This window comes from Filicampus tigris, chromosome 17, assembly GCF_054856515.1.
Source record: "Filicampus tigris isolate MCC_2025a chromosome 17, RoL_Ftig_1.0, whole genome shotgun sequence".
Classification (NCBI taxonomy): domain Eukaryota; kingdom Metazoa; phylum Chordata; class Actinopteri; order Syngnathiformes; family Syngnathidae; genus Filicampus; species Filicampus tigris.
In genome coordinates, this window is record NC_141233.1 from 4679077 (window position 1) to 4696547 (window position 17471).

General features: G+C 40.7%; 1 protein-coding gene across 11 annotated transcripts in view; it reads right to left on the reverse strand.

The window, feature by feature from the left end:
• auts2a (activator of transcription and developmental regulator AUTS2 a) overlaps positions 1-17471 on the reverse strand; it is a 347206-nt gene that overhangs the window by 242592 nt on the left and 87143 nt on the right. For 3 of the 11 annotated variants that reach the window (XM_086012062.1, XM_086012059.1, XM_086012058.1), the window contains exon 1: positions 12443-12607. The exons of the other annotated variants lie outside the window; for them this stretch is intronic. In XM_086012062.1, coding sequence (XP_085868188.1) covers positions 12443-12490 — 48 coding nt within the window. In that variant the 5' untranslated portion in view covers positions 12491-12607. Of the gene's footprint in view, positions 1-12442; positions 12608-17471 lie in introns of those variants that run through there. 11 annotated transcript variants of the gene reach the window in all.

Here is a 17471-nt window from a genome sequence, read left to right on the forward strand (position 1 = left end):
AGAGCGTTCAATCAACCTACCATGCATGCTTTTGGAATGTGGGAGGAGACCGGAGTACCTGGAGAAATCCCACGCAGGCACGGGGAGTACATGCAAAGGAAGGAACCCACAACCTCTGCACTGAGGCGGATGTACCAACCAGTTTACCACCGTGCTGCCAACTCTGGCTTAAATAGTTAAAATTTGTTTCACCCACACACACAAAAAAAAGTCACGCAAGGAAGGTTGAAGGCAGCCAGGTCTCTTCCAATAAGGCGTCCCTTATTTATTTTTCAGAGAGTTTGCAACCCTTGTCTGCTATACAGTATTCTGATTGCCTTGCAATCGCATTGTCGCACGAGTTTGACCATCGCCTGTCGACCAATCAATGGATTGCTGTGTCTCGCCCTGTCTCCACCACGATATCAATATTACTGGTGACAAAAAGTGGAACTAATGGTAACATGGATCCTTTACTTTAGTACACCTAACATCTTCTTGCAATGGAAAACACAAATAGTAATTTTCTGTAGAGTAGCGCTTGCGGAAACAGTGCTAAAGTAATTGCAAATTGCTAAGATATTCTCTAAGAAGATGATGATAAAAAAAGGGTTACTTAGTGCTTCACAAGCAAAGCAGACTCCCTCGGCAATTACAACTGATTAGAGCCTCATCCAAAATGCCTGCCAATCTCAGCCAGACGCTCAAAGATACTAAGCAGTCTATGTCAGTAACAATTTGTTGTCTGATGTGACTTTGCCTTCTTGTTGGGGCAGGGTAGCGAGTGGAAAGCGTGCTGTGGCTACATTCAAATCACCTCGCACACAGATATGCACACAAAATAAGAAAAGAAAACACAGGACCTGTGGGCAGAGGAGAGGGTCCTCCACAACACCGTAGCCTCCTCCCCGCAGATGCATAATGCATGAGAACATGTAAATACGTTATTCCGCACATGCATTAATAATCACGGAGAACCTCGCAGTCTAAGCACCAGGGCAATTAATAAAAGATGGTTGGCAGATAAAGGCCCCCCATCTTCAAAACCTAACCCCACCCTTCCCCATCACTTGATCCACTGAGACACATTCCTTGCCAAATCTTAACCTTGTTTTATTTCTGTGGTGCTACGGGGGCTGTGCTACAGCCCAAGCACGGCTGAATAATGAATGGAGGTTATCAGAGCAGCCGACTACCGTATAGAAAGTCTGCTCCACAGAAGAAGCAAAGGATTCACACACACATAGGCATATATCACGCACATACATGCACACAAACAACTGCTGTGGTCCTCAGCGGAGCCCTTGGGGAGGAAATGTGAGGTTAACTGGTCTCTGGGGAACTGTGAAATGAGGCCTTCATAGCCTCGAGACGGTGCATAAAAAAATCAACGCAAAAAAAATCTCAGACACAAACATTCATCTCCAAGGCACAAACAGTGCAAATAGAGACTTTAAATGAAATTTTCTTTGCTGTGCCCTACCTCAGTACCAGTTTGGCTCAGCCATAAAGACAGGCAGATAATAAAAAATAAAAAATAAAAAAAAATCAGGGGGTTTCATTAGAGAAAAGAAATGTCCGGGATTGAAAAACAACAACCCAATGTGCTGTGTCATGACCCACCTAGCAAACATTTTATTACATTGTGCATCAGGACTAAAAAAAAAAAAAACGGTTAAATTCACAAGGATGAGCAAACTGTATGATTGCTTTATATGTGCTATACTGTCATAAACACAATCTGTTGTGATGCCTCTGATAGTAATCAACAGATGGACAATATTAATAATCCATCTGTTGATAAATAAGAAGGAATTTAACTTCATGTTTACCGTTCGGTTGCACAAAACGCAATGTTATTGTCCCACATTGTGACATTGAAAACACATCGCCAGAAATAGCTCACAGGACTACATTTCCCAAGATTCTTTGTAGGGATGTCCCAATCAGGTTTTTATGACACCAAATTGAAACGACTCAGGAACTTGGTTTCTTGTCTTGTGCATAGACAAACTATCTTGTGCATTTGTCAACGAGAAAAAAGTAAGGCATCATGCATAAAATGCAGCATGTGTGCCATACAGCCCAAACTCGGTCATCCATTTATTATCATCATAGATTATATGAAGATGAAATTATTATTATCGGTCACTGCTGTAATGAAAACAAATGCCACCAACTCTGTTGTGTGGCCATTAATAAATTATTCTGATTCTGAAACTGAAAAGCCCACAATCATTCATAAGATGCACCACATTACAAGGCACATTGTGAATTTTTGAGAAAATGTAAGGATTTTAAGAGTGCCTTATAGTCCAAAAAATAAAGTAAGTCTTGTATAGTATAAATATGGCTGTGGCTCATTTGGTTGAGCGATTCATCCAGTTACTGAAGAATCAGTGGTTTGAATCCCAGCTCTGACCATCCGTGGTCAAAGTGTCCTTGGGCAAGACACTGAATCATAAATTATCTCCAGGTTGGCATTGTAAATAAGAAACTGTTCTCAATTTGCCTTGCCTGGTGAACCAAAGAATAAATAAATTTTGAAAATGAATACAGAAAACCTCACTCCCTTCCATTGTTGTTGTTTGGTAGCATGTCTCAATTCACCTGATGAATTCAATGTGTTGGTTTGCAGTATTCCACCGGATTATTTTATCGTGAAAAACTGACCACCCCTAATCCTAAAAAAATAAACCTTAACCTAGCCGAGTCGACATCAGTTGGTCAGGGACTTTTAACAGTTCTGAGAATTTAGGATTCGGACAGAATCAAGGGACTTGATGCCCCCTCTAAGTGACAATAACTTCTGTAAAAAAATGTGCCTTCATACTTGTGTCCATATAGTCTACATCTTACTAGACTGTCAGCAAGTCGACCGAATTATGTCATTTTTGTGATATGGGTGAGAGGAAGAAGGAAGGAAGGTAGGAGTGAAGCTCTGCCTCGTCTACTCTTTGTTCCACTGAGTACAAGCCGGCTCAGTTGACAGCTTGTCAATCCAAACCAACGTAAGGGAGAAAGATCTGTAGAAGACAGCTCTTTCTCTCTCTGCTTCTCTGTCTTTGATACCTCTCTCTCCCTGTCATTCCATCACTTGTGTGCAAGCACCAGCTGACCTTTCACCACCGCCGCCATGCTTCCCTTGTCTGTCAAGCACAAAATACCCAAGAGGAAGGATGAGAGTGGGGAAACAGTCTTCCCCCCGCAGCTAACATTCCACCACCTCTGTGTGCTGACTTCAAATGACAGTAATCACTGTTTATTAGCTCACTTTGCCCTTGTCATGTCCAGGAGCAGCAGCCACATATTAGTGTGATTAGATAATTAAGGCCATTACAGTATTACACTGGCCAATGTCACACATCATGCAGTGGATAACGAGCGATGACAAAAGCACTCACGCTTTCCCTCCATTACCAGCATTTCAGCAACTTTAAGATGGCAGAAAATGGCCCTAATGATTGCAGCTAGTGTGCACCACTGCCCTATTTAGAAGCAGATGGAATTTTCTGTTCAAATTAACAACGCAGTGCAAAAAGGCACAAAGGGGAACAGACTGTGTAAAGTAGAGAAAGCAAACCTAATGCAAGGAGGCTTTCACTTCAACACTAATTAACATAAGGCCCTGCGTGCTAATTTCCTAAAAATGTACTTAACACCACTCACAGTGCTTCATTTATCTGTGCTAATAAGCGGAGAGATGTGTATCTACTTAAGCTGCAGAAGGTCAATTTACTAAAGCTGAATAATTCACTAAATGGAATATCTAGGTCACACAAAAACCATAGTAAAAAATACACAGAGGAAATGTAATCATAATTAGTATAATTATCCAATCCATGTGTTAATGCGTTTCATGCTTGCTTCTATCAACTCTAATAGAAATTGTGTTTGCCTGCGTGCGGTGTACTGACATTTTCCTTACTGAATCCACCAGAAATGCAAATGCGAAAAAATGAGTAAAAATGCAAATGAACAAACGAGTGAAGAGAAACATTGGGAGAGAGATAGCAAGTCTAAGAGTGAGTTAACAAAGCCATCATTTATGCTAAGGGTGTCACAACGAGAGCAGGAAAAGCAAGCAAAAGAGACAAGTCCCCCCCCCCCAAAAAAAAGATGCTAGGAAGGGCAGGATGGCAAGATGATGAGGGGAGATAAGATGAGCTGAGAGGAGCAGAAGATAGGCAGCATCTGGAGACTTGAATATATCACAGCAATCTGATGGTCAGATTCTCTAGCATGAGGGGTAAAAAGGGAGCGAAATCTGTTTCCTGTCATCTTCCATCTTGTCAGTCTTTGTTCAAACTTCTTGCATCTTCTCAACCAGCTGTTTGCTGGCTGCGCTGACAGATGGCTAGCTCTCTTTGATATGCATGCATCTCTGGTCTGCTCTTCCCCACGTAACCGCCACATAACCCCTGCATTGCAAGGAAAGTTTTAGGGAAGAGAAAAGTCAGCCTGACCAATGGACTGCAGAATTATTTTGTGGAATGCTAAAAGGGGATTTTCTGTTGCCCATTTACTGAACACTAACCTCAAAAACAGACAGAAAATCTTTATCTCACACACTTTCACATACACTCCTCTCCAAAAGTATTGTAACAACAAGGTGAATTCCTTTGCTTTTGTTGTATCCTGAAGACATTTGGATTTTCCATCAAAACATGAATATGAAACAAAAGGATTGACTTGGCCCGTCTAAGACCTTCCACATTAGTCCTTTGCTGTGTTGACAGTGTGTTTTACAATTTACAGACAGGTCAATGACCCAAAATACAATGCCAACACAACAAAGTACTTCATCAGGGGGGAAAGGTAGACTGGCCAAGTCATTCACCAGCCCTTAACCCAATAGCGCATGTATTGAACCTCCCGAAGAGGAGACCGAAGGGAGAAACCAGCAGAAACAAACAAGAAGTGAAAGTGACTGCAGTATAGGCCTGGAAAAGCATTTCAAATGAACATTGCAACAGTCTAGTGAAGCCAATGAGTCGCAGGGTGATACAGTTGGTGCAAGTAAGGGTTATGCCACCAGATATGAAATGTTATTCACTTGAAGTTAATTTAGTCATGTCTGGTCCTCAAAAAGGTGCACTGTCCTCAGTTGTTTAAATGCCATGAAATAAAAGTTGGAATTCTGAACATTTGTCTCATGTTCATCTTTTGATCTGGAACTTGAATGTCTTCCAATACCTTTGGATGGGACTCTATAAAGCTTTTATACGTGCCATGTGGTTCTAATGTTTTCAATGCTGGCAAAGTTACACAGATTTTGAGCAAAAAATATACCGTACACATACACACACATCCCACGAGGAAGGCTTCTGAAAAGAGATGTTTTATTGGACCTAGTCAGACAGTTACACAAGTTTACATTTAAACAAAAACTCATTGTTAAATGTTGCTCTTTAGCAGTCTCTGAGCATTTGATCCATCCTCTCACAAATCCGTCACATTCTCATAGCTCATGTTGCCTGACCGTAGCTCTGTTTATGTGTAGTCGGTGTGAAGTGACGCCATCCGGCATGTGAGCATGTGCATGGGACAACAGAGGCTTCTTTGAGCCAGGATATCATGGCTTGCCCATGCAAATCAGTCCAACTATGGCAACCATCGCTGTGCCCAGTCATCCAGCAGGCTATGACTGGAGCTGCTCAAGTCTCGGGAGCAGACAGCAGGCACCCCATTCCTGGAGGAATTTACCAGAAGGTAATGATCCCTAGAGGAATTATTCTGAACAGAAAGACATACTGTCTGCATGTGGCTTTAAATAAGGTGCTGAACATTTCTACTGAGTTGTGTGGGAATTAAAGCCACCGTCAGGGTGACTCTCCAATTTGTGTTTAGAAGCTAATAAATCCAAAGTCAGGTGCACGTTTCCTAAGCAATGAATTCATAAAATAGAACATAGAATGTAATAGTTTTCTTTCATGTCCAATCGAATCAAAAACTCTGTACACACGCTTCAAAATGTTTGTGTCCCTGCAATATTTTTTTAGGTGATCTTTTTAAACAGGGGTTGATAACACACAGGCAAGTGCTAAGTTAGAGTTGCTCACATTCAGTGCAGTACCACGTTGTGCCATCGTGCAAGCACCGAGGTCTACTGGAAGAGATGCACGGGAGGTGTCAAAACACAGATAGACAACGGCTCATGACCACTGAAAGGCGACAACTTAAATTCCTGGGACACTATATTCGAAAAGGAAAATGAGAAGAGTTTTGAGCCTCAGCAGAAGGATCGCAGGAACTACAGCGGGAGGCGTGCAGAGAAAAATCTTTTTATGCGAAATTTGCAGCAATTCAGTTCAAAATGAGAATTACGGGATGCTGCCCAAAACCTAGAAAATTGGCGCCAACGCACAAAATGCTCATAGTCAGTCTAAGCACGAATTGGGTGACACACTAGAAGGAGAAGCTAAAAGACTTTTCTTCAGACAAAATGAAAAGTTTAGTAAACATTCTGGTTTAACATACAGTGTTTAATTATATTTTGCTGTATGTGTCAGTTTTGCAAAGAACACAATTATGAGCAACAGATAAACATCCATCCATTATCCAAGCTGCTTATGCTCACGAGGGCCACAGGCCTGCTGGATTCTATCCCAGCTGTCTACGGGTAGTAGGCGGGGCACACCCTGAAATGGTTGCCAGGTTGCAAGAAACAGGTAAACAGCTTGGAGCAATTTTATTTGGACAACTGCGCAAGCGAGAACAGGTGCTAAGAAATACTTTAAAACTGTTTTAACAAGTCTAGATGTGTTTCAATACATTTAAGTGTGTTTAAACTGTGTTGAAGGAGTCAAATTGTTATTATTATTATTATTAAAATATTGCCTCTCTATAGTGGAGATTTTCACTTATCACAATTTGGTCTGAATTTACTGTATTCCATGCAATAAATGGGGGTTCACTGTGATGAATGAATATGACTTGATGATATCTTGTGAAACCTCAGCTCAGTGAGAATGTAACTACTTGTGCGTCTTGATTGAAGAACCCTGCTATTAAGGATGAGCAAAGCTTTATTTAAATGGTAATAACCTGTGGTTTACTTTTATTTGTAATCTTTTACAGCAGTTTGTGTTAAAACAATTTGAGTAAGTTGACAGGATTCCATTAATCCCTTCTCCCCAGTTGCACCTTGTCTAATCACAAATTAATTAGATGGCGCCCACAGATCTGGGATGGATTTTTTTTTATCTTGAAGGCCCGACAGTAGAATAAAAAGCTGCATTTGTGTACTTAAATACCATACCAATATGGCGTTTGGTAAATCTAGTTTGCAAACAATAATTGGTTGAAGTTAGTTCCCATGTCTGTATTTTCATCACGTTCATCCATCCTTTTCATATTGCGCTTAAACTCTTCAGCCTATTTCAGATGACTTCGAATGAAAGGCAGACACATTGGACCTTCAAACTAATATCCACACTGCCAGTGAGTAGGAATTACACTAAGGCCCTCAGCATGGATGCCAGTGACTATTTATTTACTCATGATTTTTTGAATAAATTAATGTTTTTGGTGTTAAAGCTTATTATTTTATATGCACGGTATATTCCAATTCTGGCATGTTATTTTAATGAGAAAAAACAAAAGTTCTACCTCTTGTTAGGGGAATGCTTCTGAAAAACACTCCTGCATGACGAGGTAGAAATTGTATTACACAATAGAGGAAATGTAAAATTTCTTGCTAATTTTGCTGTTTTTCCTCAAGCAAAGTAATCTTTGAATTAAACATCAACTTTGAATTGTGAAGATTTGACAGCGTCATATTTTCAATATTAATCTAGGTTGACTAAGAGGAGAGTCTGTTTGGGTGAAAGTTGCCTTTCCAGTCGGCTAGGCACGCAGTCATTCGCTGCATCCATCTGTCAGGCCTCTCCCTAGTGGCTACACAGACGGCGCTCTCTCTCTCTTTCTCGTGCTCTTGCGTTCTCTCTGGCCTGCAATTATTCAGTGATCCAGACACTGGTCAGCACCTCCTCTCTCCAAGCCAAAGACCATGAGGCGATGCACTCCTCTGCCTAATAATCTACTCATCATAACCCCTTTAAACAAAGCCTTATCATGCTATGAATGCCCGAGTGTTCTACTTCAGTGTGCTGTGTAAATTGCAGAGGGACAGAGAGGTCAAACAAAATGTGACGCCAATTAGCCAAGAGCAGAGTTACAACATATCGACGTCGCGGTAATGGGACTGTTGGACCTTTGGAGGTTAAGGAGGTGTGAAAATTCCCATTGATCGTCTACATGTAAGCAAGGAAAGCAGAGGCCAGGGCACTAGAAGTATACGTTTACATTATATATGTTTATATTTTTTCACTCCTGGTGATTTGTAGAAACGGTTGTATGAGTAGCTCAGCATAAGTTTTCATCATCGCCTTGCCTTGTCAAACTCTACAATTGTTTATCCAGCAAATATTTCATCCACTTTAAAGCTTAGCAAAAGCAGGGACACACGATGCTTTGCAAAGCCACTTAATGCTTCATGAACAAATCGAACAGACTGTAAATCTAACTCGTCAAGCCACTTTTCTCCTTCTAAGCTTCTGTTGTCTTCTCTGTCGTCAAGGTTTTGTCAGACAGATGTTTACAGGGGATGGGCTATGTTTCCTTGCTGTGTGCTGCCTGGGAAAACATCTGGAGTTTGCAGGGATTTATCTGTAATCCTTTCAGCAAGCTGTGGAGCGCCCCACTGGAATTTGGATGTGTCTGTAAAGTAAGTAAGCGTTTCTGGAGAGGGGGGAAAAAAAACTGATGGATCCCGCTTTGTGACAAGCATCCCGAGGGTCAAGAGTCCTGTAAGCCTCTTACTGCTCCAGCTTTTAGGCATAAATCATTTAAACTGCCTTGGCTAAAACGGCTCCAATAAACTCTCATTTAAGTCCTTCATGCATGGATGGATTGGCAGAGGGATAAAGCTTTCATGCAGATCAACACATATGCTATTTCTCGAGTAGGCCAGAATAACATAAGCTACTAGGATGGCAGTGATAGACTAACCTCTGAAGCAGAAAACATATTCACACTTGAGCTATATACCTTGAGGCACCTTCTCCAACAGTCTCCCAATGGAATCACTCAATGAAAGTTTATATTCTTCAACTTCTACTTTCCTTGAGCAGAATGAGCAATAGGAATGTACACGTGTGGTGTTCTATAGCTCCTCCCACCTACTTTCTGTTTTTGTTTCAAACAAAACCATGTAAGAGTTTTCCGCACTATGTCTCACCCTGACATCAAACCCTGCAATCACTCTCCCTTGATGATAACTTACACCCCGCACTCTTGCTTCTTGCTGTCATTATAGTAATTACAGTCGACCACTATGTTTCAACAAAGTCAGTCACATGCACAGTAAATAGACATCAATCTGCAGCCCTGCTTTGTATGAACACATCTTATTTGGTATGCTGGACAAAAGATATCGGCATCAAAGCAGAGACCTGCCATTTGGTGTGGCAGATTTGGCAACATGCAAATATGCATGACCGTTTGTAACAATGAAGATAATGTCAGCCAATCGAATTCGACCCACAAATTACTTTAACTCAGGGGTCACTCAACATTTTGAAACTGAGAACTATTTCTTGAGTAGCCTACTCATTAATGTGAAGTGCCCCATGTTTGAAACATGCCTTTGATATAAATGTGCTCAAACTATTTGAGGTAAAACTCTCATCGTCGTTGCGTCCGCTAGCTGGTCTCCATGAATCCCGTGGTCATGCGCTACAATTGAGACCTATGAAATATTTTTTTACTGAATATAGCAATTTCCAATCTTAGAACTACACAGATTTAATTCCAAAAGGAATAACCACAAAACTTGTGGTTCTTAGGTGTTACCTGATGTGTGACAAATACTATATTTGTCTGGATTGACAAGTCGCATTGGGTTAGCGTCACTGTCTCATTTCACATCTGAAAATCATTTAAATTCATTAGCCACTGTGATACTATGAAACAATGTGACAAACCAATAGGTCAATATCCAACTTTGGAGAGAACTGTGTCAGTCAAATCGCTAAGATTTTGCATGGAATACAACAAGTTACAAAAACATCAAAGGTGTTCCCACACTGGTGATATTAAAAAAAAATTGAGGGAATAAAACATGTACACACATTAAAGCATCATTCACAATGGGCATGCAGTTCTCTGAATGCAGACAAGCCAGTTCTCAGTATGTCTTTGATTAAATTAGTCCAGTGTGAATCAGGTCGCTGATCGCCCTCTGTGGGTCTGCAACTCCAGAGTTGGCACACTGGGGGGTCCTGGCACCAACTTAGAGGATAAAAAGCTGTGAGCAGGACTGCAGTGTTGTTGTTCCACTCAGAGGAATGTAACCAACTTTCCAGACACCCTCCCTCTCTTGCCCCCTCACTTTAGGACATAAACCCACACACAAGGATAGCAATTACTCTTTCCCCAGACACGATGACCCAGAGTTCTTGACCCAGAAGCCACCCAGCTTTGAGCTCCTTTCACCCTTTCCCTTCAGCGAGTGAGGGAGGAAGGGCCAACAGGAAAGACAAGCATTCAGTCAGAAATGGCAGTGCTTGTTTAAGGTCACTTCCTACTGGCATGCTGCTGAAAGTGTGCCTGTCAATCACACACAATTACACAGACTGGCTGCTCCTGAGGCCAGACAGCTTGGAGCAGGAGAAGCAGATGGCTACATAAACGTTCCTTCTCCTCTGATGTATTCAGACCCACATAAACACTGACACATTTTAGTAATTTAACCGGGAAGTCCGGAGGCAAAACAGAAATGGCCACCTTGAAGGAAGGATACAAACTAACATTATTATTTTTCTGATTATTTTTTTTTACCAATTATTGGCTGGGACGAAACACATGTTGCTAATTCATTGTCAAGTTCCTGCTGCAAAATAATGCCACATTGTTCATATTGTCATGCCATTTACATTTATGGACCCTGCAGTAAAAACAAAAGCAAGACTGGAGTATACCTCTAACATTATGAACTATACCAAACTCAACTGTAATAGCTGCTTTAAGATTACTGACAATTGCTTTTTTTGGACGCCCTTGTTTTTTCCTCGCATCTTATTCTGATCAAATGTGAAATGGAAATGTTTTCCGCTTATTGTAAGCCAGATGGGGAAGGGATTCAAAGTGACTGGAAGGAATGCAAGCATGGCGCTGAGCTCCATCTACTTTTACACCAGATACTGCCGGCAAGTACTTGTTGTCATGGTTGCTTTGACTTGTCTTCCAACTGCCGTTACTTGGCTGAGTTTCTCTTAAATGTGACATCTCAGCATTGGCAGTGGGATCTTGAGCAAAAATCATCTGCTGACCATCCTCACAGAGGTGGTTCACTTACAAGATCTGCATTACATAAAAGCAGAGAATCTCAGAGGCTCCTAGTAGGTCATTTAACACATGATTAGTAAACAATGACTGGAGCAAGTCAAATGTTTTCCACCGACCCGAATTTCTCACTTCAACTGTATGAGGTCAGGCATGAATGAGAGCGAGCACAAGTCCACCTAGCTTTGTCGATACTGCAGGGCAGAGGAAGGATGCTAAAAGGCTAATTGAATGAATGGAAGCGGTCATGACCAAAACTGATAGTCATGTTACAGACATGTTTGAGGCATGACCAGCAGCCTAGATTAATGACAGCTCACTGACTGACTGAATGGTTGCTCGTGGCGGATGTTGGGCTGATTAACTGCCTCACTCGCTACATGACAGTGTAACAGGCTTAAGAGAAGGGCAACCGTAGCCATCTTCACCAATAGCACTGCAGCAAACATGAAGAAAGTGCCAGCGGCTCTCATAATGTAATGTCTACAATACACAAATTGCTAATGAGGACCTGTCTCCCAGCAGACTCAATTTGATTGCAAACACTTTCTGAAGTTCAGACACGTGATTCAAGTACTGCATTAAAGCTGTATCAACTGTAACAACACATGGCTGTGGTTTTTAAGATGTGGTATTATGTTCAGGGATTTTTTTAATTAGTGGTATATGTTATTACATGTTCTAGAAAATATTTAAAAAATAAATAGCATCAGCCGTTTTTGAAGTTTTGTTGTCACACAAAAACAGCATCTTAAAAACACAATATTTTCATAAAAATACAAAAAGATGTTAAGTATTTAAAGATATATTGTAATGAAAATAATGTGGATGTATATGAAAAAAAAGCACTGTGGGCACCCAAGAGTTACTACTCTCAAGGGTGAAATAACACAAAGAATGTTTTTAATCTTCACTTCACCACAGGCTGACAAATATCTGCTAAGAATAAACAGGCACTGACAAAGATAAAATAATGTCTTAAAAGACTCTCCATGCATGACTACATTTTTCAACAGTTTTATGAGCCCTCAATAGTAGATGGATTCATAATTGCCAAGACACTGTGAGCTCAAACGGTATGAGGCATAAAAAAGTGAAAAAGAACATATGGACTTACCTTCTCGTTATATTTGAACTTGACATAGAACCAACTGGACTTTATCATCCTTCTCTCCAGTGTATCTGAGTGATTGAGTATCCAGAGAGAAAATCTCTTCCAAATGCAAATGTCGACTGTGCAATATTGCTGCTGCTGCACCGTGTGCTTGCTCTAGCTGACTGTGTCCCCGACTTCAAGCCTCAACGCCTGAAACTGTTTCTCCTCTTGACTAGTCTTGAGTCTGTGTGTGTGTGTGGGGGGGGATTTTTTTTTTTTGGGGGGGGTGCATTTGTGTTTGTGCATTTGTGTGGCAGGCTTGGATGACTGACAGAAGAGCTCCACAGATTCAGTCGAAGTCGAAGTGGCAGATGCCAGCAGAGGTGAATGTTTGCCTTCTGACTACACAAACTCTGAAGTCATGTCAGTACTATTGTTTTTTTGTGTGCCTTCAGTGTTCTAATGCAGTGTTAAATTCCATCAGTTTGACCTTGTTCAACCCCTCGCTCTATCCATCTCAATCTAGTGTTTTCTGTCAAGCGTCGTCCTTGTCATTATTTCAACAGATCTCTTTTGCTGGTCTCAACCTGAAGGACCTGCATTCCCACGAGATAAACACACAAACGTCTGAAAAAATGTGTTGACAAAATGCTCAGTCAACTACAGTTACTTTGTTTTCTCGCTAAATGTAGTTCACGCTTCATGATGAAGCTTAAAATATTTTCAAGAACGCTACAAACTAACTACCTTCAACAATTAGAACGTGAACAACTAGAGGTTTTCTTCTGTCATTGTCATTTATGTGATGGTTGCTACGTCGGTCGGTTAATCAAATATCATTATTTTAGCAACATATATCGGTAGTATACACTACTTATATAAAAAAGGAAGGAAAGAATGACATTTATGGGAGGCTACGTTCGTACGTTAGCTATGTTCGGCTGTTCAGCATTGTTTGGGAAAAAACAACAGGTTTACTGGTGTTAAAGGTTATTAAAAGCTTTTTTAAAAAAACATCTGTGTGACACCTTTCTTTGCAAATATTTTCTAACATGGAGATAATAAGGTAGTAAGCTGTTGCGACTTTAACCCATTAAGAACGGGAGCGCATAACCGCATTTCTACCACTAAAGCCAGGAACGCTGTTGCGTGGTTCTCCCTTTAAAGCCGGGAGAGCGTATATGTAATTTTCTTTTTATTAATCCAATTCTCAGTCTCTTAGCCAATGAAATGCATCAGAATATACATGTGACGGTGTCATGAGTTGTCGAAGTATACCCAGAGTTTTTTCGAGACGTAATGGCGGCACAGTCGATCGCGGGAGCTCTGATATAAGTCACAGCAATGATATAGACGACATGCTTGCGGACTTTAAAGCCGTGAAACTATCCAAACGTAATGTATGGTTAAGATATATGTTCGTAGACAATGACGATTTCAACATCTTTGTAAGAGAATACAGCATGGTAATTACCGCTCTATTTTTTTTTTTTTTATTAAAATAGTGCTTCACTTGCATCGTTTACGTATGTTGAATCGGCGTCGCCAGTCGTGACATTTGGTCACTCTGATTGGCTGTTAGCTAGCAAGCAAATCAGCGCGCGCAGCACCGTGAAGTGACAAAGGCGGAAAAACAGTGAGCACGCCTCCGCTGCCTTAATGTTCTTACAAGTACAAGAGTGAGGGTGGACAATGTAAGTATTTCACAATACCGTGTCAAGAACGTGATGGTTTACTTCGCGTGGGAGTTCATCGTGAGTGAAGAATAGAGCCGAATGCATTGTTTACGTTGTTATAATCAGCCCCCGGCCAACATCTTTCCGGTTGGAGTTTTTTAACCATGAGAAATTGTGACTACCGCCGGCGATGGTATGGAAGCGTATTACATCTTATGCATGCGCAGAAGGTACTTTAATGGTCAGTGTCGCTGTCTGTCGTTGCAGTGTGTCTTGCCAGCGTGACGAGCCGACAGCCGGCCGGACGCCACAGGGGGTAAGCGTCTGTCACTGTTGGTGAACGTCGTTTTGGTGTATCAGGGCCGTTAGAGAGATGTCTTACGAGGGGCTTCAGGCTTTAATGGGTATATTCCTTTTAGCCTGCAATATTGGAAAGTCTATGAATTTACAAAATCTATATCATTACGAGTTTTAGGATATACATGCATTATCACAATATTAACATGTACGAGAGGAATGGTAGTAGATAAGATTAAACCAACCTTACTAAACATATCTTTCCAAAAAGTGCTCCATTGGCAGTGCACAAAAGACTCTTGAGCTTCTCCACAATTGATGAATGTGTTGGATACATTTTTATTGTGTTTATTAAGTTGAACTGGAGTTATATTCTGTATGTCTGCATTAAGCAGTTGTATTGGAGTAGTTTTGAAATCACATTTGTTGACTGTCTCTGGATATTTACATAACTGCTACTCACCTTCTGAGATGTGATTGTTGAAGTTTGTTCTTCTTGATTAAAGTTTTGGGTTTTCATCCAATCAAGAAACAAGCCAATGGTAAAATAATGATATTAGACAGTATAACGTTTTTTTTGTGATAAAGTCCTCTAGAGATCAAAGTTGTGGGGTTCTAATCGGGTGATTTTGCATTGTTGAAATTTAGCTTAGAATAAGTGTTTTCTTGTAATATCAATTTGGTCTTTTTTGTTTTTTATTTGATGGGGTCTTGCATAGATACAATAGTTTGGGGTGTTGTTTCTCCAGAATTCTGAAATTAAATAACTGATAAGAGGAACAAAAGCAAGGTGTTCTTGTACTAACCTTGCAGCAATATTTTATTGCAGAGTTGTATCAGAGTGGGTGTACTGTGGTCCAGAGTTTTATGCTCATTTTAATACCTTGACGAAGCACCTCGACAATAGTCAGGATACAGTCACGCATCACTTGTTAAAGTTCCAACTTTGTTTTGTTTTTTTTTAGTAAAAAAGTTCTAAGAATAAACTACTTCATGCTTCACAATACTCCCCCACACTCCAGCTCCCACTGTAATACACATACATGGATGGAAATAAAGATGGCTCAAGTGAGGGTTAAACTTGGTAATGAACTTCAAGCAGAAGTTCACATCACCACAAATAATACCACACAACCCACGGAACAGTAATCACAAATAAACACACACACACACACACACACACATGCAAATACATTGGTAAATCCTGTAATATAATAAAAAGTAAACACAATGTCAATTTTGTTTAATTTCCACCTTTGCGATCTGAGGATTCTGGTGAGGTGATGCGACAATGTTTAATGACAGCTTGCCTGCTTGCTCACTTGCACACCTGCACATGCATGCCTACAGTAGGATTGACCACCTTGCCATTGGAATCCTTCTGCCCGGACAATAACTTTGCAAAGGCTTCGGCAGCTCAAAGTCAATAAACACATTAAGAAACACAACCTTTAGAGTATCAGTGCATCATTGATAATGTGCTCAGAAGACTTTAAATGGTTCGCTTGTTGATTCGTATGATTTTGAGAAGCGTTTCAGATCTGTATTCTAAAAAATACACAATGGCATGCAAGGAGATCATACCACAACACATTTAGCTTCAGGGGCAAAGGAACGAAAGAACAAGAAGTCCACTATTTCAGCGGGCAGAATGGGGAAGAAAAAAGATTTAATGCTCCAGATTAGGGAGCATTTTTTATTTTCTTTTCATGTTGCCTGTTGTTTATTGGATTCCATTTGTTTGCAATGGAAAGAAGATTTAGATACCCTGGAACCCTATGCACATACAGCTCACTGTATTTAATGCATCGCTCGGCAGTTAAGTGAACACCTGTCTATTCTCTCAAATTTCCTGTTTGCGTAACATTAGAGCTGCAAATGCACACCCAAGTGCATGTTTGTATACGACATGAGCAACGGCGAACAACTTGGCTTGTGTGCTTACAAGCAACACACAGGGATCCCTGACACTTTCAGCTACAAGCAGTGCAAATGTTCAGCCGTGCGAGAAACCAATGCATCAGCCTTGCTTCATATTACGATCTAATTTGCTACCACAAAGGCAGGGAATGAAGGACAAATTGCCGAGTGGAGAATTTGCCCACTTTTGATCCATGAAAAGATGTTAAAGGCTGCTTTAATCTTTTAAGCTTCCAGGGTGTTACAAGGCCTGTGCAACAAAGTTTTAAATAATGTAAGGAATAAGAACAAACAACGGAGAGGAGAGGGAGGAAACTGAGCCTGTGTCGCAATATTTACCCCATGTCAGAGAGGATGTACTGAAGGCTATGTAGAAGGTTATGTTTTCATCCTAACCTCTGTTGGCTCATTTCTTTTGTTCCAACTTCCTGTCAAGAACTTTGAATGCACCAACATTTTTGTTTTTACGATTCTCGCTCATCACTCAGAATTGAGTATGACCGAGCCCAAAATAATTTTTAATGAGCGCAGCGTGTCCTCAAGTACAGTAGTTCCCTCTAAGAATGCACCATTATTCAATGAAGATGTCATGGAAAACAATTATGTGTTCCTTGACATTTGTCCATTCATACTCATGTACACATTTTATCCCTTTACTAATAGGAATAGTTGTAACACTCACACCCTAAACGTTTACATTGGTCACTGCAAAGTCAAACGCCTTGGTAATTTTTTCAACACCTTCCACATTTTAGAGTTCAAGCAAGATTCCCGCCTGGCAACAGTTTATGGAGTACAGAATTTTTGCAGACCGGCAAACAATTGTCAACCAGGCAGGGGGGTAACCGGGTGCTGTCATACATTCCAGATTTTGAAAAAATGTTTTTATCTATTGCACCGGTGGTTGAGAACGAGTGATGAAAATGTAATCTAAAACTGTGCAAAAGTGTGGGGTTTGAACAACCACTGTCTAGGCCAAACTTTGCCTTAATATTTCACCACAACCGAGGTGACTGAAGTGTAGACTTCAACTTTAGGAACCTTCACAAAAAGATGACGTTTAATATAATTGTAGGACACATTACCTGAATCTTCATGAACTCAATTGGACGATTGACATATGCGTGACTGTAAACAGCATTTTCAATACTTGGAGA